This window comes from Sinocyclocheilus anshuiensis, unplaced genomic scaffold, assembly GCF_001515605.1.
Source record: "Sinocyclocheilus anshuiensis isolate Anshui unplaced genomic scaffold, SAMN03320099.WGS_v1.1 scaffold2171, whole genome shotgun sequence".
In the NCBI taxonomy this organism is placed as follows: Eukaryota; Metazoa; Chordata; class Actinopteri; order Cypriniformes; family Cyprinidae; genus Sinocyclocheilus; species Sinocyclocheilus anshuiensis.
The window spans coordinates 480,545-508,400 of NW_015537929.1; the positions used below are offsets into that span (position 1 = coordinate 480,545).

The window sequence follows — 27,856 nt, forward strand, 5'->3', positions numbered from 1 at the left end:
GGTTATTTTTGCCAATTATATTCTTTTTACTGTGTGAAAATCACAAGTTCAGTTTTGTGCCATTCATAATGTAATTGAGAATACCTTTTAAATTCCTGAATTTGAATTGAAGTAGAAAACAGTATGCAAAACTGTAAATGTAAGGAAGTAAAATTAAAATAAAAAAATCGAAATAAAATTCAAATTCAAAGAAACTCATATCATTGATTTGAATAATTTATGTAAATGAAATACATTTAAAATGCAATCAAAAATAATTAATAGTAAAATAATTAATTTTGAATGAAGTTAATTTATTTTAACTAAACCTCCACTGATGTTTGTATTGCCACAAATAGACTACCATTTAAAGGTTTTTAGTCAGTAAGATTGATTGATTGATTGATTGATTGATTGATTGATTGATTTAAATGAATACATTTATTCAGCAATGATGCATTAAATATTAAATTGTAAGTGAGAGAATTATAATAACATTAATAATTTACAAAAGATTTAAAATAAATGCTGTTCTTTTTAACTTTTTATTTTTCAAAGAATCCTGAAAAACTCATCACAGTTTTGACAAAAATATCAAGCAGCACATTTCTGTATTCAACACTGTATTCAACTGTATTCAACACTGATGATAATAAGAAATGTCTTCTTACATTTGAAATAATAAATTAAGCTTTGTCATCAAATCAATAATTAAAATGTTTTTAAATATATATTAAAATAGATAAGTTATTTTAAATTATAATAATATTTAACAATATTACTGATTTTACTTTAGTTTGATTAGATCGGTTCAGCCTTGCTGAACATATAAGAGACATCTTTCAAAAATATAAAAAATAATTTTACCAACCCCAAACTTTAGGGAGTTTGAAATTTAGGGAACTTTAACTCTTCATTTGCTCAATTCTGAATTTTGTAAAACCCTGATTAACCATTTTCCTTTTGTTATTCAGTACACCCTCATTCTGCTCATTATTTGTGAGCTTTTGCCTTTAGAAATAACACTGGGGTTTTACAGTAAGAGTGAATAAAAATCCATACACTCTGCATTCTTTATATGCTCTTGAATGCTTTCTCACACTGTGAGCTGATAACTTTGTATCCATCCATGAATTTTTAAGCTGTAAATTTTGTTCAGGGAAGTATGGCTGTGAAATGAGAGCAGGCTTGTAAAGGTGAGATGCTTGACAGTAGTGTGAACTCACTGGTAGCTGCGTGGAGTTGACTGAAACAGGCAGGAGGTTGCTTCAGGCTTTTAGAGGTTCTCGTGTTAAGACTCCACTCTCTTTTATTGGCATTCTTTCCTGTGGAGTGATAAGAATGGCGGGCTTTGACAGCACAGACACAAAGCTAAAGAAGCTTTTAGGGCATGTGAGCGAGCGAGAGAGAAAGAGAGAGAGAGAGAAAGAGAGAGAGAGTCTGATGAACGAGATATAATTTGGTTGAGGTCGGTATTTGGGGCCTTTCTCATAAAAAGTGCATGTCCTTGCCTGGCAGCTATTTATGGAGGCGCTGTTCTAAAGTGTCTGCTCCAAAGCACAGCCCCAACCCCCTAAATCTGAAACATATATCATCGGCTTGACAACACATCAAAGCTGAAGGGATGTCAACTGGTTTACAACGCAATACGTTGTTGCACAGATATTGCTGCAGAAATTTACATTTCTACACAGAATGCACTTTGTTTAGCTTGTAACTGATACGTCTGATACTAAAAATATGCAGTAATTCCAGTTAAGGCCCATTGAAAAATCCTGACATAAACATGCATTCATTTTTTGTGTGTGTGTGTGTGCGCGCGGTTCTTCATCTTTGTAAAAGAATAAGTCATCTTTGAGTGGTAGTTGATTCATAAGTCATAGTTTTGTTTGTTGTGCTTTCTTTTGTTGAACTTGCTCTGACTATCTTTTGTATCCTTCATCAAACTTTGTATTGAATTATTGATTGTTTGCAAGCAATGTTCTTTTTAAAGGTTCATTTTAAAGGAATAATTCACCCAGAAATGAAAATGCACTCACCCTCAGGCCATCCAAGATGTAGATGAGTTTGTTTCTTCATGTGAACAGATTTGGAGAAATTTAGCATTACATCACTTGTTCACAAATGGATGCTCTGCAGTGAGTGGGTGCCATCAGAATGAGAGTCAAAACAGCTGATAAAAAACTATCACAATAATCCACATGACTCCAGTCCATCAGTTAATGTCTTGTGACGTGAAAAGCTGCATTTGTAAGAAACAAATCCATCATTAAGATGTTTTTAACTTCAAACAAGTCCTCTATCCATATTGCTTCCTACAGTGAAAAAGTCGTCTCATCTGAGTCAGGAGAGAAATAAGCACAGATCAAGCAGCGTTTGCAAGCTAAAACAGTCCAAAACAGCTCTAAACAGATACTGCAAGTCAGTGGATTTTAGAGTGAGATGACAACAGGGGAACCTTTTCACTAAAGGAAGTGTTATTATGTATTATGGATTTTTAAAGTTAAAATGCCTTAATGATGGATTCATAAGTGATAAACTGCCTTAATGATAAATGATAAACTATCTCGGATGGCCATAGGGTGAGTAAATTTTTATTAGAATATAAAATACACTCTTTTGGTTTAGGGCCAGTATGCAGCTAATTAGCAACCATCTGAACAAATCCATCATTAAGAACTTCAAATGAATCATCTATCCATAATATTTCTTCTTCCAGTGAAAAAGTCATCTGAATCAGTAGAGAGATATGCACAGATCAAGCAACATTTATGCAGCTTATTAGCTACCACTCAGAAACCTCCTAGCCTCCTAGCTAAAAAAAAAAAACAATCCTCATGAACACCAACTGCATAGCAACCACCCAGCCTGCCAGCCATGCCAGCCAGTTTTCTTGAATCTCTTTGTGTTGGCCTCAAAGCTGTGATAGCATTTCCCTGAAAGCAGCCTGTTGAGTGAATCCTTGATTAATTTTCTGGCCTTAATTCTGCTAGAGCTGTCTTGCTGGTTGGACAAAACACCTCTGGTGATATATTCAGCTGATCTCACCACCTTCCTGTGTTTTAGCTATTTTTACACCAAGGATTGATACTGCCGGTCAGAAGTCTTCCTGTAGTTTACCTGGAAAACTCCCAGCGGTGCTTTTGGCCTTCTTAATGAAGTTGCTGTTGTATGTGGGTCTCTGCATGTGAACTATTAGCTGTGAGGTTCGTTTACTTGTGATTTCTGAGTATGAGTTTCATGATGATTCACCACACTTGAGTGACTCACAGCTTTATGCAGAGATGCAGGTGTAGAACCTTCATAATTGGTGTCTTATCTTGTTTCATTTCCTGGTCTAAAGTGTTTGCTTATGATTATTGCAATGCAATTGCAGGCATAATATTTATACTGCTTTTTAATAATTTTTTATCCAGACAAGAAGAGACATTCAAGAGGACATTGAACCGAACCGAATTCTTAACAACAATTTGCAATGCTCACACAAAGCGCTGAATGATAATCCTATAGAAGTTGACTTGTTCTCTGAGAAAATGCTCAGAGCTCCATGTTAATTCTTGATTGTAGGCATTCTGTAACCATACCAAGGAACATTTAACCTCAGGAATAGCTAGTGATTAATTCATACTGGCAACTACAGCTTTATTCGGTCCATTGGAGTTCTCGGCTTTGTGTGACTGATAATGAAGCAGTATCCTGCACTAATGCTAACAGACTGACAACAAATAAATAAGCAAAGCAGTTCCTCAGTAATGAAATCTTTGAAATATAAAAGTCTAATGCAGATTATTTTAAACCAACAGTATAAAGAAAAAATGAGTTAGGTAATTGAGCGTTTCACAAGTATGGATGTGCATAGAAAGCTGAAAGTCAATTGACTGTGTTCACCATTCGTAGAGACAGTTATAAGGAGCCTCTCTGGCTGTTAGAAACATACCATTACCTCTGTCTGCATGACTGAGACCGTTTATTGGTGCCATAATGAGCAGCAGTTTATCTCTTTAAATGCTTCATCAACACTCGACATCTGTCTAGTAAAATAACACCAGTCAGTTATTATAAAGACCTCGTTAAAATGGTTTGATGAACTTACGTATACAGTGGTGGCCAAAATTTTAAGTCAGTTATTTCTATCTTTTGTTGTAGTGTGTCAGTAGGAAATATCAATTTACGTTTCCAAACATTCATTTTGCCATTAATTGTAATAGTCTTGTGACGTGAAAAGCTGCATTTGTAAGAAACAAATCCATCATTAAGATGTTTTTAACTTCAAACAAGTCCTCTATCCATATTGCTTCCTACAGTGAAAAAGTCGTCTCATCTGAGTCAGGAGAGAAATAAGCACAGATCAAGCAGCGTTTGCAAGCTAAAACAGTCCAAAACAGCTCTAAACAGATACTGCAAGTCAGTGGATTTTAGAGTGAGATGACAACAGGGGAACCTTTTCACTAAAGGAAGTGTTATTATGGATTTTAAAGTTTTAAAGTTAAAATGCCTTAATGATGGATTCATAAGTGATAAACTGCCTTAATGATAAACTCATCTACATCTCGGATGGCCATAGGGTGAGTAAATTTTTATTAGAATATAAAATACACTCTTTTGGTTTAGGGCCAGTATGCAGCTAATTAGCAACCATCTGAACAAATCCATCATTAAGAACTTCAAATGAATCATCTATCCATAATATTTCTTCTTCCAGTGAAAAAGTCATCTGAATCAGTAGAGAGATATGCACAGATCAAGCAACATTTATGCAGCTTATTAGCTACCACTCAGAAACCTCCTAGCTACACTGTAGCAAAAAAAAAAACAATCCTCATGAACACCAACTGCATAGCAACCACCCAGCCTGCCAGCCAGCCAGAGTAGTTTTCTTGAATCTCTTTGTGTTGGCCTCAAAGCTGTGATAGCATTTCCCTGAAAGCAGCCTGTTGAGTGAATCCTTGATTAATTTTCTGGCCTTAATTCTGCTAGAGCTGTCTTGCTGGTTGGACAAAACACCTCTGGTGATATATTCAGCTGATCTCACCACCTTCCTGTGTTTTAGCTATTTTTACACCAAGGATTGATACTGCCGGTCAGAAGTCTTCCTGTAGTTTACCTGGAAAACTCCCAGCGGTGCTTTTGGCCTTCTTAATGAAGTTGCTGTTGTATGTGGGTCTCTGCATGTGAACTATTAGCTGTGAGGTTCGTTTACTTGTGATTTCTGAGTATGAGTTTCATGATGATTCACCACACTTGAGTGACTCACAGCTTTATGCAGAGATGCAGGTGTAGAACCTTCATAATTGGTGTCTTATCTTGTTTCATTTCCTGGTCTAAAGTGTTTGCTTATGATTATTGCAATGCAATTGCAGGCATAATATTTATACTGCTTTTTAATAATTTTTTATCCAGACAAGAAGAGACATTCAAGAGGACATTGAACCGAACCGAATTCTTAACAACAATTTGCAATGCTCACACAAAGCGCTGAATGATAATCCTATAGAAGTTGACTTGTTCTCTGAGAAAATGCTCAGAGCTCCATGTTAATTCTTGATTGTAGGCATTCTGTAACCATACCAAGGAACATTTAACCTCAGGAATAGCTAGTGATTAATTCATACTGGCAACTACAGCTTTATTCGGTCCATTGGAGTTCTCGGCTTTGTGTGACTGATAATGAAGCAGTATCCTGCACTAATGCTAACAGACTGACAACAAATAAATAAGCAAAGCAGTTCCTCAGTAATGAAATCTTTGAAATATAAAAGTCTAATGCAGATTATTTTAAACCAACAGTATAAAGAAAAAATGAGTTAGGTAATTGAGCGTTTCACAAGTATGGATGTGCATAGAAAGCTGAAAGTCAATTGACTGTGTTCACCATTCGTAGAGACAGTTATAAGGAGCCTCTCTGGCTGTTAGAAACATACCATTACCTCTGTCTGCATGACTGAGACCGTTTATTGGTGCCATAATGAGCAGCAGTTTATCTCTTTAAATGCTTCATCAACACTCGACATCTGTCTGGTAAAAAAAAAAAAAAAAAGCAAAACAAAAAAAATACACTTAATTATATATATATAGTATAAAAAAAAGTATATTTTTACAAGTGTACTTTTTTGAAGTTATATATACACTACCATTCAAAAGTTTGGGGTCAGTAAGATTTTTTTAAAGAAATTAATATTTTTAATTCAGTAAGTGTGCATTAAATTAAAAGCAAAAGTGACAGTAAATACAACAAATAAATTCTATTTTAAATTAATGCTGTTCAGCTTTGCCATCACAGGAATAAAAAAAAAATAAAAAATTTAAACAGAAAACAATTATTTTAAGTTGTTGTCATTCACAATATTCCATTTTTACTGTAGTTTTAATCAAATACATACAGCTATTGTGAGCATACAAGACTTCTTTCTAACACATTAAAAAGCAGCCCAGGCTAATTGAAAAATCGTGCTTGTAGCGAAGTTTCCACAACACAGATATTACGTACCTTACTGTACATTTTGCAGAAGTTTCAAAGTGAAATGTCTAGTGAGTGGTTCTAAAATGCACGTCCAATACATGACTGTGGCCATGTTTTTATTACGTTAATACAGGCATGAATTGCAGTGTTATTATTAAGTTGCTTCAAGCACATATTGCGGCGGTTCAGAATTCAAATGTCCGGTAACCTTCCCCCATAATTTGTGTGAAAAGGAAGTTGTCAGAGTTTTACTGCCTTTAGTGCTCATTTCAACTGGAAGCTGCAGTGATGCGTCCGTTTGAGTTTTGCAGAAACAAAGGAAGAGGCATGTATTCCCAGTGACCCTGGGTAGCTAAAAATTCTTACCAACCCCAAACTTTTGAAAAGTAGTGTATCCACATCTGATGTGTAGCTCACTGTGAACCTCAGATCAAAATGAAAATGTAACCTTTAGGTTGTTTCGCACACTAAAACTGCATTTAACTTTCACATTTAGACTATTACAATAATTAATCTGTGATTTATGTACTGAAGAATTGTTGAGATTATGAGAGTGAGCGCTAGGATGGTGGCTAGTGACTTTGTTGCCACCTAAAGGGCACATAAAAATAAAGACCCCTGTCAGAAAGAGAGCAAGCCTGAGCAAGAGAGTCCTCTGTCAGACTGGGGTGAAGGATCAGAGTTAGATTAGATAGATCCTCTCCTCTCTAACCGGGTCACACTTCCACCTGACCAAACACATTCACAGCTGTTCCCTGGCAACGGAACTCTTCAAAATCCCGAATGTGGAATCCACTTCCTCTGATGTAGCGGCAAACAAAGCTGCTCAAGAGATGTCACTGCAGCATTAGTTCATCATTTATAACATTCTCTGTGTCACTAATATTCTCATCGTCAGCACCGACACTGTCATTCTTCATCATCATTATCACTGATGACAGCAGCATTATCATAAATATTATTTTGGTCATCATTATCACCGCATTTATCATAATCCTCATATGGCATTCCTCACACGCATCTCTGCGTGTATGAAATGATGTATTATCCAGCACGTTATGAGGTTTTATTTATTAGGCAAGACTGCAGTTTTGAGTTGTGTTTGAATTGTGCGTGTCTTTGTGATGTGTAGTGGGGATGTGTCTTCAAAAGTAGGGTGAGACAATCTCTAGGGACAAACAGATGGGTTTTTCATGTTGAAAAATTCATGACATCTTTATGAAAGCAGAAGAATCATGCCCATATAAATTGAGGGGCCACATACCCATATTTATTATTTCATTTAATTTTTTAAAAAATATGTAGTGAGATTGGGATTTGTCCCTTTTCAAATTATTATTTTTTTCCCCAAATTTTGGTCATGTCTTACATCATCTAAAGCCGGGGTTTCAAAATGTTTGATTCCAAGGACCCCCAAATATGATGATCCACTAAATATACAGGCAGCTGTATATACAATATGTATAGTATATACTGTATGTACATGTTTAAAGGTGTGAAATTATAGTAAATTAAATAGGTGGCTTTTATACTGTTACTGTACTGAAGCCAAAGCTATCTAAATAATACTGACTTTGTATTAGCTGTACTGTATCTATTTTTTTACCCCCAAAGTATAAACCTAAAGAGAAACATATTCATTTCAAATTGATTTTTATCGACCTTTTCGCAACAAATATTGTTCCAAAGCAGTTTTAACAGATAACTTTGACAGTCCTAAGAAGTAAATTGTTCATGTCCATCTTTATCTTCATACTGCGTTAAATTCTGCAAAAGGGTGTTTCAATTTTTTCCCTCTACTCTGTTTATACATATTTCATAGTAACACTTTCTGTGCTTGGGAACAAATTGCTCAGTGGAGCCAGTGCTGTGTGTGATATGAAATATGGAATGAAATGTGTGATAGCACAAGCACAGTGTGTGACATCACATGAGAGAAAAGAGCATCAGTGAGCGAGAAATGAGTGGGAGACAAGATGAATAGTCTATGCATTAATGAGTAGATGAGTAGTCGGATCAATTCATTCTTAAATTGTAAACAGATGGGTATTGGATATGAATGGAAAAATGTATATTTTGTCTTCTTGCTCTACATTCTTTCATTTTTGAAAACCTTCCAGATATAATGCAGTGCTGCTTTGCCCTCAGTGTGAGTCTCTCTCTGCTGTATGTTTCAGTCTCTTGCATTATAGAGGAAGCCAAAATAATAGATTTCAGTAAAGAGACTGAGAGTCATTGGACCAAGGAAATAGTGCAATATTCTATGTTATCTTCAGCTCAGCTTGGATCTAGTATGAGCAGAAGGTCCCAGAGCCTTACAAACAAGGTTACTACAGCGTAATCTCTCTCTCCCTTTATCTCTCTATTCTCCATTTTCCTCTCTTTTTTGCCTCTGGATCGTTTCTCCTATAAAATGTCAATATGAAGGCAGTGCAGAGAGTGTATTGATAGAGTGACTGACAGCAGGCCAGTGTTACGCAGCTGTGTAAATGAATAAGACATGAGCGCACTGTCAGACTGCAAAAATGTCTTAAGGGGAAAGTTTTTACTTGCTCATCAGTAAATACAAGATACATTCCTGTGTAGGGTGTTTCATGTTATGCAGTACCTTTTGTAATATATATATATATATAAATATATATATATATATATATGTGAGCAATACACTGTGGCCTCGTGTCTATGAGGTGAGTTGTTGAGTTGAGTTGCTTCATTGAAAATGTATTGTATTATTGTTTTAAAAGCTCAGTGTATTATGTAGAGTAGAGTATTATGAGAGAGATGGACTGAGCGAGTGTGATTACCTGCATCTGATACAGCATTCATTCTTCAGCTCAATATCATATTCACAATAAAACATTATAGGGATGTGCCTGAATCCGAATACCATGTTTGGAAAGGAAATGACGTGTACTGATGTGTAATAAATATGAGATGGGAGGAAAAAATATATTTCAATGCTTTCTCTTGCAATTATATAGTTTGGATAATTTTACTGTATATAAATTGCGGGTATCAGGGAGCCGCTATTAATATGCGGGCCATTGAAATCGCTTTTGAATGCTCGCTCACTTTCACTTTCGAGATTCGCGATCACACATACTCTGTGTATACTACGGAGTGGCAGTAAGTTAAATTACTTACCACACATTTTACAAGATTAAATATTTGTCAGTGGTGCCAAAGTTCCTTTAAATTCCGAAGCAAAGATTTTATCTTTATTAACAATCTGCATATCTGAAGTCAAAACAAGTACATTCTCGCCTAAAAAACTCGTAAAACTACAATCCGTGACAGAAAAACAATATTATTTATAAAATTATAGTGAATTTGTGTGTCTCGCTGTGAGAAATACCGCAAGCGGAGTGATACAAACAGTTGGTGATTGAAATGGTTGGAGTTCCGATGTTTCTAGAATATCTCACGCTGGGAAAAGGCTCTCAGCCAATCAGATTTGAGGACCAGAAAGAACTGTTGCACACACACAAGCAAACACACACACACATATATAAAATGTTTTTGAAAAAAAAAAAAAAAAATTGTTTACTAGTCAAAAATGGGAATCATTAAGATTTTATGTTTTTAAAAGAAGATTTTTATGCTTACCAAGGCTGCATTTATTTGATAAAAAATACAGTAAAATATTAATATTGAAAGATTTTAATACAATTTAAAATAACTGTTTTCTGTTATAATATTTTTTTTTATTAAATTTATTCCTGTTATAGCTAAGCAGAATTTTCAGCAGCTAATGACATGGAAATATATTGCAGAATAGGAATAATTGGATACTGTATGTTAAATAAGAAACATACAGCATGTCCACTTCTTTCACCAAACACAATTCCCGCTGTTCAAGAGCCATCCTTTCCTCTAGAATAATTAATCCACTTAACAGCTGACTCTTCCGTCTGTAAATCCATGTGGCTGGTGATTTTCTTAATTAAATCCTAGGCTGTGTCTTGAAGGCAGACTCTCAGCATCATGACAAAGGGCATTAGCTCCATATCTAATGTGTTGAAGTCACACAAAGCCATTTGGCATAATAGAAAAGCGACCCAAGGCTAATCAGTGCTAATCAATTGGATTGAAATGCTCCTCAAAAAATGATTGAAATTCTTGTTGAGAACATTATGCTGATACTGTAACTGTGACCAATTTGACTTTCGAAACCTTTGATGATCTTTTAGTATCTGGGCACTGCCATCTGTTTTTTAATATTTCATCTCATTCATTCATTAACATTTCTTTTAACACAAGCAATACTGCTACTTTTGATCATACTTAAGGTTACTCTTAGTATAAAACTGTGTTTCATTTGTCCCATATAATTTGTGCTGAGGACATGAATGATTCACAATGGTGCTACTGTATTAAAAAAACACTGGATCCTTGCTATTTATCAAGCTGTATGCTAAAACACTTAATTGGTGAAAATAATCTTTCATCCCATTGTGATTGGCAGCCTTCTGCTGTAGTGCTGGAGAAATGTCATCAGACAGATGCAACATTTGCATTAAAAATCCTGAACTGTAATCAATAAATATCCATGAGCACCTGCATGCACTTTATACTGATGGCGGCGAATGTGAAGCTACTGTAGTACAAAGCTGGCTAATGAATACAAGACTGCTATTAAATCTAATTTAAGAGACAATTAGAAAATGTACTATAATTAAGAGGTGATTAGAGCATAGACTATAATTTAGATAATTACTGATAGTCTCTAGTTATATTTCTGAGACACCCATGAAATCTTACTTATATACACGTTATATTGCTTCATTTTATCCACTAAAATTCCATATTAAATAAATGTGTTTGTTGATTTCACCTTGCTTGTTTCTTTCGCAGATCCTGCAGTTTGGCATCAAAGTAAGGGTGTGTGAATCTAAAGGACATGACGGAAAAGTAAAACAGAGAGTAAATCTGGCAGCTGTCTTCTAATATGTTTAAACACAGACAGTCTGGACTTGTCACAGACAGACGGTTTTAGTTTAAGCTAATTTTATATGACATTGAATCGTCAGAAAGGCTGAGGTGGGGAAACTCTGGGGAAACAAAGTAACAACATGAACCTCTGCTTCTCAAAGGCACCCTCTTATTTTCAACCCAGCTTGTTTCTATAGCAACAGATATGAAAATATATGCTGAACTTTTCATATTGCGCCTCTCTGATAACTGTAAAAATGCTGCTGGAAATTTCAATATGAGACGACTGAATCTGTGCATAATAAGAGATAGAGAGAGAGTTTTATGATAGAGGTTACAGGTATATCTTTCATAATTCTGGTGTCACCTATTATTAAAATGCATCTGATCTAATGTTAATTTGATTTAATAATTTATATACAGTTTTATTATTCAGAATACCTGATTCTGTTTGGTCAATCACAGCATTCAGCAATCTGATGTTTTGTAAAATAATCACCGTCATACACTATGTTGCAGTCCAATCTCTCGTAAAATTACCTCAGAGGACTTAAAGGGATAGTTCACCCAAGATTTTTGGGTGAACTGTCCCTTTATCATTATCATTATCCACCTTATTCTTCAATGTGGAAGTAAGCCGTTTTCTGTCAATGTGTGAGACTTCCGGTTCATTAGCCGCTGTATAGAAATAACGAGAAGAATAACAGTAAGTGCAGTAAACTGCAAAACTGTTTGCACTACAAACTAGTGTGTTAATAATTAAGATAATACATTAAAATAATATGGTAAGACACACCAATTTGCAATATCATGTAGCAAAACGAGCTGTTTTGCACAGCTAAAAATAGCTGGATGCAAATGACCCTGGAAACCAGACCCGTAAAATTTACAAATGGCCAGGCCCACTCTTACAGGAAAATAAGGTGGATAATATTGTTGTAGTGTTTGTCTTATTGCTAGGCTGTTTGTATGTTGTAATGGACTGTATTTGTCTTAGCTTACGATATAAAGGTAAGATTATAAAACAGTTTTATTTATCTGGTGAGCAGTTGTTTTAGTGCTTGTATGTTGTATTGTTTTTTCAGTAATGTTGACAGTTGGATGAGAACAAAACTAGAACTGAATTAAGCTGGATGATGACACTTTTGTCTTCTGTAAAGCTGCTTCGTAGCTCAAATGAACTTGTTTCAAAATGAATGAACTTTACACTGTTATTGATCTGACTTGACTTTAATTCTGACACTGTTGTCTTTTTTGGATCTGCTTTACAGTAGAATCTGAATTGTCTCCATAATTGACTTTTCATATCGATTCTGCCATTTACAAAACAATCTCTATTGTATAAACTGCTATAGAAATAAAGGTAACTTGACTTGACTTATTTGGCTACAATAATGACCAGCACAAGCCTTTTATTAGCCATTTTTGCCCCAGCTGTGTCACATAGACAAAAGTGACATTATTATTGACGTCATGCATTAGTAACCACAGAATAACATGAAAATTGCTCTAGTATGCATTCTTGAGGTCCAGCACTTACAGTAAGTAGGGCAGTGTGCAATAGAAATATTGCATAACAGACAAGTAATATTTCTAAATGGCTGTTTATGTGAAAGTACATGAGGTAAGGCAGTTACATTAATAATTTGTTGCCTTTTGTTTGAAGGAGAAAGCTTGAGTCTGGTGGATGTGAAGAGTAGGTTGTGGCCTTGGTGCTAAATATCTTCTGGCTATATTCCATTTGTGCTTACAAAACAGTAGCCGGTAATCTCTTTATTTGCCTGATCTTTATTTCACCATGCACTTTGCACACATACTTTGTGATTCTAATGATACTTATTAGGAGATTTGTTAGGGTTCGGTTATTATTAATTAAGGTTTTCTTTATTTTTTTATTCTTTAAACAATTGTCGTATAAGTGAAAAGGAACACATTTATGGTTTGATATCTTTGAAGGGGCCTTTAGTTTTACTGATAAGGCTGTGGGGGTACAACTAATTCGGGAAGTACTGCATTAAAATAAAAACTTTTTAAGTGGGATAGCATTCAGAAAAGACTGTCTTTGTATTTCTCTTTTTATGAGACCTTTTCTTTTGTGTCTGAGACCTCGAATATTCACTGTGTTCTGGTTTTGGAAGTTTAGGTGATGACAATTACATGTTATGCAATGTTGACATACAGTACAAAGAAATCCTGAAGAGCTTTCTTTTCTGTTGCTGGCATCTTCATACTGACTTTCCCATACTGACTTTCGCTTCTGAGTAACTGCCTGAGGCACAGACCAGTCAGGCTCCATTGCATATCACATGATCAAAACTAAAACACTCTCACATACAGCTGGCAGAAGTGTCTCAGGTTTACTGAGTGAAGTGACTCGCTTTGCAATATCATATAGATCTAGCACTTCAGTGTCCTTCAGCACCTAGATACTCAATGAACTCTCTCATAGAGCCACAGTTTTAGTACATGCATATTTTACTAATAAACCACCACTATGACAGTAAAAGGGTTAATGTTTAATAAAAGCAAGAATAGAAAGTCATAGTTTCATGAAGTGCTGCTGACAATGTTGCACCCATGTCAGATAATAGAGAAGGCTAGTTTCTTAGGATTTGAGACTGCTTTTTTCATTGTGAAAATGGGAATGCAAAATGTTGCCATTAGGGTTCTCGGAGATGAGGCAAGTGAGAAGGGTGAGACTAATCGCTGCAGTATGCTAAGCGTGTGGTGATAACTGTTTCTGTGAGGGGTAGGTTTAGAAGTAGGGTTAGGGGAATATCATTAACCCGATACAAAATTAGTGGAAGCAGTTACGGTCATTACGGTTCAAAAATTTGAGGTCAGTGCAATTACTTAAAATGTTTCTGAAATGCTCAATACAATGTAATATATATGTATTTTTTTCTATTTAAATATATTTTAAAATGTAGCATTTATTTTAAAATGCAGCATTTATTTCAAATATAAATCTTTTGTAACATCTTCATTCTTAGTTATCAATTTAATGCATCCTTGCTGAATAAAAGTATTCATTTCTTTTGAATATATATATATATATATATATATATATATATATAGGTATGTATGTATATCTATCTATGCATGTACAGTATGTGTGTGTGTATGTATATATATGGGTACTTGGCTGAAAATGAAGACACCCTATGGTTGTAGGGTCTAAAGTACACATAAATTTGATTACACAGTTTATGAGAATTGTACTGACAGCCAACACCCATGAATCACAGTGAAATAGTGTGGCCATTTACACACTTCAGTAGTTTTTCATCACAGTTTTTCATTTGTCCTTTTGCAGGTGGCCAATCTCCTGCGTCTTTTCCAGATTCCTCAGATCAGTTATGCCTCCACCAGTGCGAAACTGAGTGACAAATCCCGTTATGATTACTTTGCCCGGACTGTACCCCCTGACTTCTACCAAGCCAAAGCTGTGGCTGAGATTCTGCGCTATTTCAACTGGACTTATGTCTCCACAGTTGCCTCAGAGGGTGATTACGGTGAGACAGGTATTGACGCCTTTCAGCAAGAGGCCCGGGCCTTGCAAATCTGCATCGCTACGTCCGCCAAGGTCAGTCGCTCCATGGACCCCTACAGTTATGAAGGAGTAATCAGATCTCTGTTGCAGAAATCCAATGCTAAAGTAGTAATCCTCTTCACCAGAAGTGAAGACGCAAGAGAGCTCCTGGTTGCAGCAAAGCGCATGAACGTCTCCTTCATCTGGGTGGCCAGCGATGGTTGGGGGGCACAGGAGAGTGTGGTGAGAGGGAGTGAGAGTGTAGCAGATGGAGCTTTTACCATTGAGCTTGCATCCTATCCAATCCCTGAATTCGCAACATACTTCACAAACCTCAATCCTTATAATAACACACGTAACCCCTGGTTCAGAGAGTTCTGGGAAAATCACTTTCAGTGCAGCCTGCATGATATTAATTGTGGGAAACATTCTCTCCGGGATGGCAAATTCGAGCAGGAGTCCAAGATCATGTTTGTGGTGAATGCTGTCTACGCTATGGCCCATGCCCATCATAACATGAGACAAGCAGTGTGCGCAAACACCACCAAACTCTGCAGTGCCATGAAACCAGTCAATGGAAAAAAGCTGTACAAGGACTACATCCTGAAGACAAAATTTGATGGTGAGTTATAGCTTCAAAAGTTTGATTTTATATATTCTGTCATTATTTACTCACCTTTGTGTTGTTCCAATTCCATAGTTTTCCAGCTTTCATGGAAACCAAATGATGGTTCACGTTGCGAAATGCTCACACTGTTCATTTTCAAAAGCAGGTGCCCCAAAAGGACTAAAAAAAAAACATAAAACTCATAAAAGTGGTCCATATGACTTTTGCCATATTTTCCAAGTTTTCTAAAGCAATACATCAATTCTTCACTTTGTGCAAAGAACGGACTAAAATTTTATGTTATTAACCAAAATCTTCCATTATAGTGAACCGATCTAGTAAACATCATAGTAAACTATATATATACTGTATATTGAAGGATATACCTGTAAATAAATAGCCCTAATATTTGAACTCCTTTTTTTTTTTTTGCTTTATTTAACCATATTTATGGATGGCTTCCATATGCAGTTTTCAATCATCTTGAATCTTGGGATATCTATTCATATTCACCCCAAGAAAGAAAGTTTATATTTGCACTCATCCAGTAGTTTATCTCAAAGTAAACACCAGTTGAGCAGTATATCTATGTCTGTTCTTTATTAAGTCAAAGAAATCAATTTGAAAGATACATGGATCTAGGAAGTTTCCCTCAGGGGAAAACTGCTGCTGTAAAATAGATTACACTAATGCATGAATGCAACATATGACCTGCATACAGTCTAAGTGTTTTATTACATGCATTAGCCTCATTAGCCCCATGCTAAATTCTGAATGATTTAAACAAGTACAAGCAGGGATGTATAATCAATGTTTGTGCCGAGTGGTGGTCATTTGGTTGTATTAGGGAACTAATGGAAGTCTGTCAGTTTCCTATATTCCTTATCTATTTCAAAATCTTTTTGCCATCTGACTGCTTTTTCATGATGTTCTTCCAAGAATGCCAAATTACATCATAGAAACCAGGCGATGTATCAACCTCCTGACCTCAATTATGTAAATGTACCATTCGCACCTGAGTCCAGTGCATCTACAAACCTAATGAGAAATGTGCCGGGCAGGATGCTGAAGAAAGTAGGGCAGACTTACCTAAGAAGGTCTTTCTGGGTTGTAAATTTTTCTGCTTACAAAGAAAAACACTTTGCTGCTGTAAAATATCTATTCATCTGTTGCCAAGAATGTAAATAAATTATGTTTATCATTTGCACTTTGTGTCCGCAGCTCCATTTCGCCCAGCTGATACAGATAACATTGTTCTCTTTGATGCTTATGGAGACAGTCTGGGCCGATACAACATCTTCCATTATCACAAAGAGAATGACGAGTACGTCTATAGGAAAGTGGGATACTGGGCCCAGGATTTAAGTCTGAACACAAGTCTGATTCCTTGGGAAAGCCAAGTGGTGCCCACGTCCCAGTGCAGCGACCCATGTAGGAAAAACGAAATTAAGACCATGCAGCCTGGTGACGTCTGCTGTTGGATTTGCATTCCCTGCCAGCCCTACCAGTACCTTCTGGATGAATTCACCTGTGCGGATTGTAGCTTTGGACAGTGGCCTTTGGACAATCTCACAAGGTGTTACAATTTACCCGAGGAGTACATTCATTGGGAGGATGCTTGGGCTATTGGGCCGGTCACCATAGCTTGCCTTGGCATGCTCTGCACACTCTTTGTCATTGGCCTCTTCTTAAAGAACAATGAGACGCCGGTGGTGAAAGCTAGTGGACGTGAGCTCTCCTATATTCTTCTCATAGGTGTCCTACTTTGCTATTGCATGACCTTCATCTACATCAGCAAACCGTCTGCCGTAGTGTGCACGTTACGGCGGCTCGGCCTGGGAACTTCCTTCGCCGTTTGTTACTCTGCGTTGCTGACCAAGACCAATCGCATTGCTCGGATTTTCAACGGCGTTAAAGATGGAGCTCAAAGGCCGAGGTTCATCAGTCCAGCTTCACAGGTGGCCATCTGTGCTGCTCTCATTTCCTGTCAGCTCCTGGTTGTGGTGGTCTGGCTTCTGGTTGAGGCTCCTGGGGTGAAAAAGGAGGTCAGTCCTGAAAGAAGAGACGTGGTGACATTGAAGTGCAACAGCAAGGACTCTAGCATGCTGATGTCTTTAACCTACAACTGTGTCCTCATCATCTTCTGTACCTTTTACGCCTTTAAGACTCGAAAGTGCCCAGAGAACTTCAATGAAGCCAAGTTCATCGGCTTCACCATGTACACCACTTGCATAATCTGGCTGGCTTTCCAGCCAATCTTCTATGTTACTGCCAGTGACTATAGGGTAAGTAAATTAGAACAGTGCAATGCAGCAATACATGCCATTTCCTCACCAACAACACTCAATAGCTTGTCAGCTTCTTTCTATGAAAATAATAACCTCTAAATCAGAGCTTTATGTTAGAGTCAAAGTGAAATGTTATTTGCAACCTATTTTACTTCCATAATGAGTGCAACAGGATATTCAGCAGGTTACTGGATTGTGAGAAGTGTTGTAGAACAGTATGGAGTCAGGTGGTTTGGAGGAGAAAGGTTGAAACTAAGAGGGATTTGTAATGTCAGCCCAAGAAAGGAAAGTCCTTTTAGAGGTGGAGTCAATTATATAATAATAATAATAATAATAATAATAATACAATTGTTTTTCAAACAAATATTTTGAGCACCAAACCAGCATATTAGAATCATTTGAAGAATGCAGTAATGGCTGCTGAAAATTCAGCTTTAAACATCTTACTAGATGTGTATACATATTATCATTGCACAATAATACCAGGAGCATGTCAAAAACAATAATTTAGATTTTTTTTGTTCACTCTAAAGATGATATCATAGTGGAGTTTTGGCTATGCTCCCTCAATGTTGTTAATGAATGCTTTGCCTGAGTGTTCTGTATAACAATGTGATTTCTTTAAGAAGTAAATCATGTGCCGAGGGGATATTACCGGCTCTCCTCTGGGAATATATATCAGAGGGGCTGTTTCAAATCACACTGCACACACAATGACAGCATGGAATATTTTTCATCATTTCGATAATGAGCTTCTCTTATAACCCTTAATCACTTTCCTACAACTGACTTTGAGTTGGAGAGCTTGCCTGACTGATTTTTTTTGTTACCGTTCCTGCCAATTCAGATGGCAGATAGAGAAATCTCTTTGATCACCTGTCTTTTACACTGATGAAAGGAGAAGCTCACATGTGGCTCAAAAGCTGTTCAATGTAGAGCAAAGAAAGTGGGGATATTTCATCCTAGCAAATGGCTAGCCTATGAAAACCTGCTATTCAATTGGTCAAGTACCTCAGGATTACAAAGAAATCAAAAGAAAAATATCCTAATGTTTATTTTCAATTCAAATTATTATCTAACATTATTATTAATATTTGGTTGGTTAAAATTGCACTGTAGTGAAAATTGTGAATCAAAGCATTACAGTGCAGCACAAATTTTTGCAATGTATAATTTTATATATTAATATGTCCAAAATAGTCTGACATCACAGTACTGGTAAAGACAGTCAGCACTGCTGGTAAAACAGCCACTGTATAATGTATTTGGATGCTCTAGTGAGCAAAAAGAAGGATAGAAACATGATCCAGAGATGTTAATGGCTGTAGGGGGCTTCTGCAAGTGTTGGTTCTACATCATCTATCAAGACTAGAAAGAATACAGACAAAAAAGAGACAAAAAGGCATCGGGAGAGAAAAGGGAATCTCCTTGAGTTCTGATTGGACAGGATGTCATTCTCTGTTCAGGGTTTCTGCGTTTTGTATTTGTGTGTGTGTGAGAGTGTGAGGTGATGTGTTAGAGCATGGGAGGATGATGCCCAGCTGGGGCCTGAGCTCAGAAAGCAAGGTGTGCCTTAGAGACCGAGACCTCGCCACACTCCCACACACACTCACAGGAAATGCTACAGCCTCATTCATCCCCGCAGATATCATTTTAGTTCTATCTTTTTTGCTTCTCACCTACCAACTACAACACTAATACGCAGAAGAAAGAGCACACTGCTTGTAAGATTAAAATCATAAAAGACTAAGATTATAATCAGAACCAGACTTAAAAAATCTGGAACCCAAATATAATAGTGGGGTCAAAAATCCATACTATAAAATTTTGGATTCAGGAATTAATTAATTTTGGAATCCTGGAAATAAACGTGAAAACAGCCTACATTGTTCATTTCAGTTAGTTCATTCAGATATAGAGTTTAACGACATCAGCCTCAATATATACAAAATGCAAAATAACCAATAATAGTAATAATAATAATAATACAGAAATAATAATAATAATAATAATAATAATAGTAGTAGTAGTTTACTAAAATAATATATGTAATACATTATTCCTGTTATCTGAGTTTTTTTGAGAACTATTTCCATTTGCAATTGGGTACTTGCCTGTGTGTTTGTTAGTGTAGTTACCAGAGTCGCTTCAGATACCAGTCTTTCACTCTTGAGATATTTTGTTAAAGAACACTCAGTGTGATATTCTATATGAAAATTGCATGTTTAGTTAAGATAAGACCAAGTCTTGCTGGGAAAGGATATAAGACCTTTCCTAGCACAGCTCTCCTCTGCATTATTTAAAAGCACTTTGGTTTATTCTGACACATTGCCGCTCTCACATAAACACATTTAAATCTAACATACTGGAAAAAATAAAGAATGAGCAACTCTTTGTTCATTTGGCATTGAGAAGAAAACTCTTGCAATTATTTAACAAGGTCGTATTGAAGTTTCTCCAATCTGCGACCCTGAGAGGGCTGTTAACCGAAATGTTTTGTGATCCAGTTCAGATCAAAACAAGCAGTAGTTAGCTGTTTATACTCAGAATAAAAAAAGAAACCTTTGTGTAATGAAAATCCTCTTGTTGCCCAACTCAAAGAGCATAGCAATGCCAAGGTCGTGAGGTTTGTTGCAAACCCCAGGGAATGCACATACTGATAAAAATGTATAGCTTGAATGCACATCGATTTGGATAAAAACATCTGCCAGATTAAATGTACAACGATACAAGCAAACATCTCAGCCAAAACAGTGAAAATCTTAGAAATAGTTCCTGTTGATTCACCCCCTCTCTCATCAAAATGTTATTAGTATGCATGAGATTGCTTAGACACGGCACACACACCTGCTTTGTACATGGATTCATCCTCTTAAGATACATCTTCAGCCGCATAGGCTTTGGCAACACTTTGGAATTGAGTTCAATGGAAAAATAAATTCAATCCATGTTAACATCCTTGACGAAAATGAATCAGCCAGTCAGGTGGTATCACTGTGTAAATGTAAAGGTGGTGTAATCACTTTTTTGTGTCTACTCTCTCAGGTACAGACCACTACCATGTGCATCTCTGTGAGTCTGAGCGGTTCAGTGGTGCTGGGCTGCCTCTTCGCTCCCAAGATCCACATCATCCTCTTTCAGCCCCAGAAGAACGTCACCACGCTCAGAGTGGCCACCACTCGATTCAGTGTGACCACTGGCCCTGGCTCCAGCTTCTCTCAAAGTACAGTATTATTTACTATCTCTATCAGAATCATCAATATAATCAACAGCAGCTGTTTAAATAAAAAATATGGATTAACTGTTGTCACCCATATTCAAAAATATGGTTTGCCAACGTCTGAACCAACTTCAGAAATGAAAGATATTGATCAAAATATTCAGTACTGTATGATGGCGAAGTAATATTGGAAAATAAACATAAAGTATAATTGATTCTGTGAGTGCAGGTATTTGGCTTTATTGCATTGCACTGATACTGCTGCAGCATACTGTATGGGAATCTGACAAAATGGTTCAATAACATATCCCCCCCCCCCAAAATAAAAAAATAAATGAAAAATGAGTATTATAATATAAAACGTTTTTCTTTTGCACTATGATACAATTACTCTCATTACCATAATGCAAAAATACTAATTCTCAATAATGTACTATGAAAATAATAATTATATATTTTAGTATTTGTGGGTTTAATCAATTAAAAAATATACCACAGTGATTTATGCTGTATTGTAGTAATACAAATGTAAGGGGAACTGAGAATAAAGGAAATTACAAAAAAATAATAAAATAAAAAACAGTGAGGAAATAGTGTTAATTGGCCGTGAATTAAGAATTTGTTGTACTAATTAATTCCCTAATTTTAGTAAATCGTGGCCACTTAATTTGTACTAATTTGTTCCCTCATTTTAATTAAATCAAAACAAGGAACAAATTAATACAAAGTGGCCATGATTTACTAAAACAAGGGAAATGAATTGATAAGTCATTGGAACATATTCTTAATTCAAGGCCACGATTGAATTAAAACTAAGAAACAAATTAATAAAATCGGTGAAGGAATTAATTACCATCTCAGATGTGTAATATATTTCTAATGATTTAACGGCACGTTGTCAATTATTCCACACACACACACACACACACACACACACACACACACACACACACACACACACACACATATCTGTCAGCATGTTATGTGCAGGGCTCTGAATTAAAGTAAAAAATCATGATTTAATGAGATTCACCAAAATACTTGAAACCATATATTGAATGGCAATGGTAATACACTGTGATTTGCAGTTTACAATATCTTTGTTATTAATAATGTCTTTACAGCCTCCGCCTCCAATATTGTGCCTACAGTATGTAATGGCAGAGAGGTAGTGGACTCAACAACATCCTCACTCTGAGAAACAGGATTCCTGTTTGTTTGCCAAACGCGGTATACAGATAAATCTTATCTTCACTAGTCATGAAATCAAGTGTTTGCTAATGTTGAGGAGACTATTCAGAATAAAAAAAAAGCCTGTTATGTTGTTCTCAACGTGCTGTGAGTACAATATCCCATTTTGTTTCTCTCTCTCTTTCTCTCTCTGGCTAGTTAGATAATATCAGTGGGATGCCAGTTTAAACTCTGTATACCTGTTCTTTTTATGGAAACCATAATAAAGTATTGTTTGAGATATGGAGTTAAAATATAGTAAATCTGTTTAAAGTATTATATACAAGATGTTTTTAATGTAGATTTATGGTGATTCTGGTTTGTGCTTTCTTGTAATTTATGTAAATAAAACGTGTTTTATATGAATACAAGCTCTCCTGTTTGATTTAACTTGGAGCTCTCTTGTGGTAGTTCAGGATTATATGATATTATATTATAATTTATATTATATTATATTATATTATATTTATTATATTATATTATATTATATTATCAATTACCATCACTGTACATTGGAGAAAATTAGACACATCAGCTTATTTTTTTAAGATTAAATATTTACAAAAATGTTCATGGCACAGAGTAAAACTTGTATATTATCCCCATCTAGAGGATATAGTTGCTCATTACATCAAATTGGGTGAGATCAGCTTTTATTGTTAAACGAATATTCATGTTAAATGCTAATTAGTTGGACCGTGTAAATGCCCCGATTGTCCTTTTTATAATATAGGTGATATGCAAATGCAAAATGCAATAAATTATGCCCCCCAATTTCATTGTTTCATAAAGTCATTATAGTAGTTACCAAGTTCGAAGTAAACCATTAAGAAAAATTACACGGCAAAATAATGTAAATGCTGCAGTTACTGCACTACATATTTAATGCACATACAGCTTCACATATGCAGCCTATCACAGTCTGACCCATGTTACAGAAAGGGTAAAGGATATAGGCTACACTGTGTTGCACACTCAATCATTGGTGGGCATGGTGGCAAAATAACAAACAGGAAATTGTCCTGTCAACCTGATACATTCATTGTTTGTGATGGTTATATCTGCGGTCATTTTCTGCCTTATTTATAACAGTGAGGCCTGCTGCTGAACTGTCCATATAGTCCCACTGGAGGTTTGTTCATTTTAGACTGTTACTTTTAAACAGTATTATTAAGTGCTTCCTTTCAAGCACTGCTTCCATTTAAGTAAGTCAACATTATAGTTTACATTAAGCGAGAAGCACAAAGTTGATTACTCTGAAATAATTTTAATGTTGTATAGTGCCTACTAAAGATTTGAAGCAACTTGTATTACGCAAAATACTGTCATAACTTGACAAATAAGTCAAGTTATTCACTTTTTTTTTTTTTTTTTTTTTTTTTTTTTTTTTTTTTTTTTTTTTTTTTTTTTTTTTTTTTTTTTTTTTTTTTTTTTTTTTTTTTTTTTTTTTTTTTTTTTTTTTTTTTTTTTTTTTTTTTTTTTTTTTTTTTTTTTTTTTTTTTTTTTTTTTTTTTTTTTTGCGGGATGTCCCCTTTAAGATACACCAGAACCCGAAACGTTGGCGTGTATGATATTCACTAAAAACTAAAAACTATAAACAATAGGCCTTGAGGACAAGGTTTATTGATTGATTTGATTGAACGTCATGAATTGCAACTTCGGTAACATGGTATACCGAAAGAAAAAATAAAGAAAATTCTTAAAGTTATAGCATATTTATTTATGGTTTTATAGTACTGCAGTAACTATGGTATTTTGAGGTAAACAGTTACAGAGTAAATGTTTGATTTCTGAACGCCTGGGCAACGAAGGGGTGTGAGGTTGGCGTAAACTTGCTCAGAAACACCAAAGTCAGGCTGCAGACAGTCCCGAAGTGTGAGAGTGAATCTGCAAACTTGGACAGCACGGACACTAGCAGGTCAGTATAATTTCGTATGACTAATAATAAAATCGCCAGTCATTTTTATCAGTCATATTGCACTGTAGACTATATGTTGTTACAGGTATGTAAAGCTACAGCTGCAGGTGTGCATAAAGAACACTCAGTTTAGCTCCAAGCTTTGCGTTAACGACATAGCACCTGACTCGCCGAGATTATGAACACGATTTCACATATATGACATTGTATGTTTATTCGTGAACATATTTGTCAGTTAGCAAATGTTTTCATTGTCGACTAGACACACCCCCGTGGATAGGCTGCGAGGAAGATCTACGTCACTAACAGTAAACTCCAGCATCTGTCTCCAGCACATGTCTCAGCAGTACTGTGTTGATTTATTATTAGCAATCTTTTGAAATTTGATATCATACCATTGAAACTTTTTATCAAACAGGATGGTTGCTTACTAATATTTGGAATATTTTTTTTACAAATTCCCAGTTGTTCATTATAGAAGTTACACGTGCATTACAAAAAGCTTCTCAAAGGTGAAATGTTTAATTGTAATATTGCAATGAAAAACTACTTAAGATTTCCATTTATAAAATGTATTTTAGAAATTTTGAGATAAATATGAACGGGACATGACACTATACCATATAAACATACCAAATATAAACTTATTTTTAAAATAAGTTAAAAAAATTAATAAATTATGATTAATTATGAACAGAGAGGAAAGAGGATGGCGCCTAAGAGAAGGGCAACATCAAGCACCAAAGTTGGAGGGAAGAAGGTTAAGGAGGAGCCTGAAGCTGTCCCGAAGGACAAGTTCACCTCTGCCAAAGAGGCTCTGAAGGCAACAGGTCCACAGGTGAAGGGCACGAGGAACCCAGACATCTTCTGTCGTCTATCAAATGCTGAGGTGAGACTGAACGAGTAATTCAATTGCAAATTAGTAATGCAAATGTAAAAAGTAATGCAAATTATTACTCAAATTACTGCTTGCCCTGAATCACAAAAAAGTTTTGATCTAAACATACAGGTTCACGAAGATTACGACTGTATGTTGAACCAAACCAACATTGGAAACAACAATAACAAATTCTATGTAATCCAAATCAGCGTCTGGAGGAGAGTACTATTGTTGGACAAGATGGGGTAGAGTGGTAAGTTAGTTTCTTTTGTTTGTCAATCAAATATATCACAACATGATGTGCAAAAATGGTCTTGTAGCATCTAATGGATGACTTATTTTTGCTATCTTTCACTGTTTCAGGGAGAGTCAGGCCGAATCAATTTAGCCGGTCCATCTACCGCTGATGTAGCCATTAAGAGTTTTGAAAAGAAATTCGAAGAGAAGACAAAAAATAATTGGAGCGATCGAGAAAACTTTGTCTCGCATTCTGGGAAGTACACATTGATAGAGGTAGACGGCGACCAGGATGCAGAAGTGAAGGTATTAAGCCTGTTTGTCTTTTTTTTTTTATTACATCCTTGATTGAACCTTGAAGTTTTCAAAAGAATAACACATTTGACCATTTCTAATATTTTGTGTTTCATGCAGGTGGACACTGTAGATGGTGGAGATGTCAAGGTGAAAAGTGAACAAGTTCTGCCTTGTACATTGGATGATGCAACTCCAAGACTCATTCGATTCATCTTCGACAACGACATGTTCAAAGAAGCCATGACCAGCATGAACCTGGGTTAGTTTATCATGATATAGCATTGAATCGTTGAATGGACTTTAAGTCCCAGTTCTTCTGTTCCTTTCAATAGCCATGTTATTGTGGTTCTTTTTGATAGCTGAGAAAAATAAGTTATGTCTTTTAAAACTCTATGAAGACTGCAGTTCACACACCTATCTACCACTTGTCTGTAACATTGAATAAGATCCATTTTTATGGAGGAGTTTCATGTTTCGCATATTTCTCTGTCAGATATTAAGAAGATGCCCTTGGGGAAACTCAGCAAGCAACAGATAGCCAAAGGTTTTGAGGCTTTGGAGGAGATTGAAGCTGCAATAAAGAAGGGGGAACGGAACAAGTTAGAAGAACTCACCAACAAATTCTTCACCATAATTCCTCATAACTTTGGCCGAAACAGACCCCCAGTCATCTCTGATGATTCTGTCCTTCAGGGCAAAAAAGAGATGCTTTTGGTGAGATTCACAGCAGTTAATGTGTACAGAGTTTGATGAAATAGTGGCTAGTTGTCGCACTTTTTACTGTGTTTCACAGATAGGGTTATTGGTTAGTCAAATCATACATAGGCCAAAAAAGTATTGGCTACAAAAAACACATCGATCTTGTGTGTTAGATGAATGAGCAATGTAAAGTGCTTTGCCATCTGTATAAGAATTACCAAAATCCAAATTTCCCTAATATGCTTGTATCTTGTAGGTTCTTGCAGACATCGAGGTTGCCCAGAGTCTTAAAGCTGAATCCGAGAAAGCCAAAGAAGAGATGAAGGACATGGTGCCTCATCCAGTTGACCAAAATTACCAGTCTCTAAAATGCAAGCTAAGCTTAATGGATAAGAAGTCAAAGGAATTTAAGGTTTCCATGCACAGAAATCTATATAGCCTGAGTCTACAATGGGGAATCTGGGATTCAAAATCTAATTTTAATCTGGAAATAAAATATATATATTTTAAATTATGCATTGCATATTGTTAGCATAATACTGATCAGTTTAAAGAAGTTTAATTAGCAAGATTTTTAGTATGTGTTAACTACAGAATATGACGTAGTAATATTGCAAAACTATATATTTTTATTATACTATTAACTTTTTATTTGATTAACTTTTATATTTTTATTATACTATTAACTTTTTTTAAATTTCAGTTTATTTCCAGATTTAAATAAAAAATTACTGAATACATTAATACATATTGAACACCTTGTGAATGATGTTATAAAAGTAATTGATCTTGAGTTGTGGTTTGAAATGCAGTGCAGCACTCAAAAATGTTTTCCCTCTTAAGATTATTGAGAAGTACTTGAATGCCACTGGAAGAAAAGGACTCACTTTGGTGGATGTCTGGGAAGTTGAGAGAGATACAGAGGTGAATAGTATTGCGTAAAGCATAGTAAGCGTTATTAAAGTAAACAGTAAAACTGTAACAACAAAAAAATCTTACTGTTTAAATGCATTGTAGTGTTTTTCTATTTGGACTCCTTTTAGATGCCCATTAGATTCCTAATTTAATTTCATACCAGCAGTAAGCATTTGGCCTCAGTGTGTGTTCTGAATTCTGTTCATTACTGAGTCTTCTTCTCCTAATGAAATCCTTTGTGTGTGTGTGCATGTGTGCATTTGCTTGTGGATAGGCTGAGCGTTTCAGGGAAAATTATGCATTGGAGAACCGGAAGCTGCTTTGGCATGGAACAAATGTGGCAGTGGTCGCAGCTATTCTGAAGAGCGGCCTTCGCATTATGCCCCATTCTGGTGGACGTGTGGGCAGGGGAATCTATTTTGCCTCTGAAAACATCAAATCTGCTGGCTATGGTGAGGAATGGGACCATAGTTTATTGCATTGTTTGCATCAGTATAGACTTCAAATGAAAAAGCACAATATAAACACATGTAGTTTAATTAGATACAACATGGCAACACAGTGGCCAGGATTGCTTGGTAATGTGGTAGACATTACTAATAGGCACTTTTTTTTAATCTCTGAAATGATGTTTTTTTTTTTTTTTTTTTTTTTTTTTTTAG

At 35.8% G+C, this 27,856-nt stretch overlaps 2 protein-coding genes across 2 annotated transcripts in view; both read left to right on the forward strand.

The window, feature by feature from the left end:
- LOC107657935 (metabotropic glutamate receptor 2-like) overlaps positions 1-22,516 on the forward strand; it is a 42,484-nt gene extending 19,968 nt beyond the window's left edge. The window contains exons 3-6 of the mRNA XM_016446280.1: positions 14,688-15,525; positions 16,732-17,795; positions 20,844-21,021; positions 22,143-22,516. Of these exons, the coding sequence (XP_016301766.1) occupies positions 14,688-15,525; positions 16,732-17,795; positions 20,844-21,021; positions 22,143-22,216 (2,154 nt within the window). The 3' untranslated portion in view covers positions 22,217-22,516. The remainder of the gene's footprint in view (positions 1-14,687; positions 15,526-16,731; positions 17,796-20,843; positions 21,022-22,142) is intronic.
- Positions 22,517-24,113: 1,597 nt separating this feature from the next.
- Positions 24,114-27,856, forward strand: part of LOC107658076 (poly [ADP-ribose] polymerase 3-like) — a 4,787-nt gene continuing 1,044 nt past the window's right edge. Inside the window, 10 exon segments of the mRNA XM_016446504.1 lie at positions 24,114-24,166; positions 24,864-25,055; positions 25,176-25,252; positions 25,254-25,299; positions 25,410-25,589; positions 25,698-25,839; positions 26,074-26,294; positions 26,536-26,691; positions 27,123-27,203; positions 27,469-27,646. Of these exon segments, the coding sequence (XP_016301990.1) occupies positions 24,876-25,055; positions 25,176-25,252; positions 25,254-25,299; positions 25,410-25,589; positions 25,698-25,839; positions 26,074-26,294; positions 26,536-26,691; positions 27,123-27,203; positions 27,469-27,646 (1,261 nt within the window). The 5' untranslated portion in view covers positions 24,114-24,166; positions 24,864-24,875.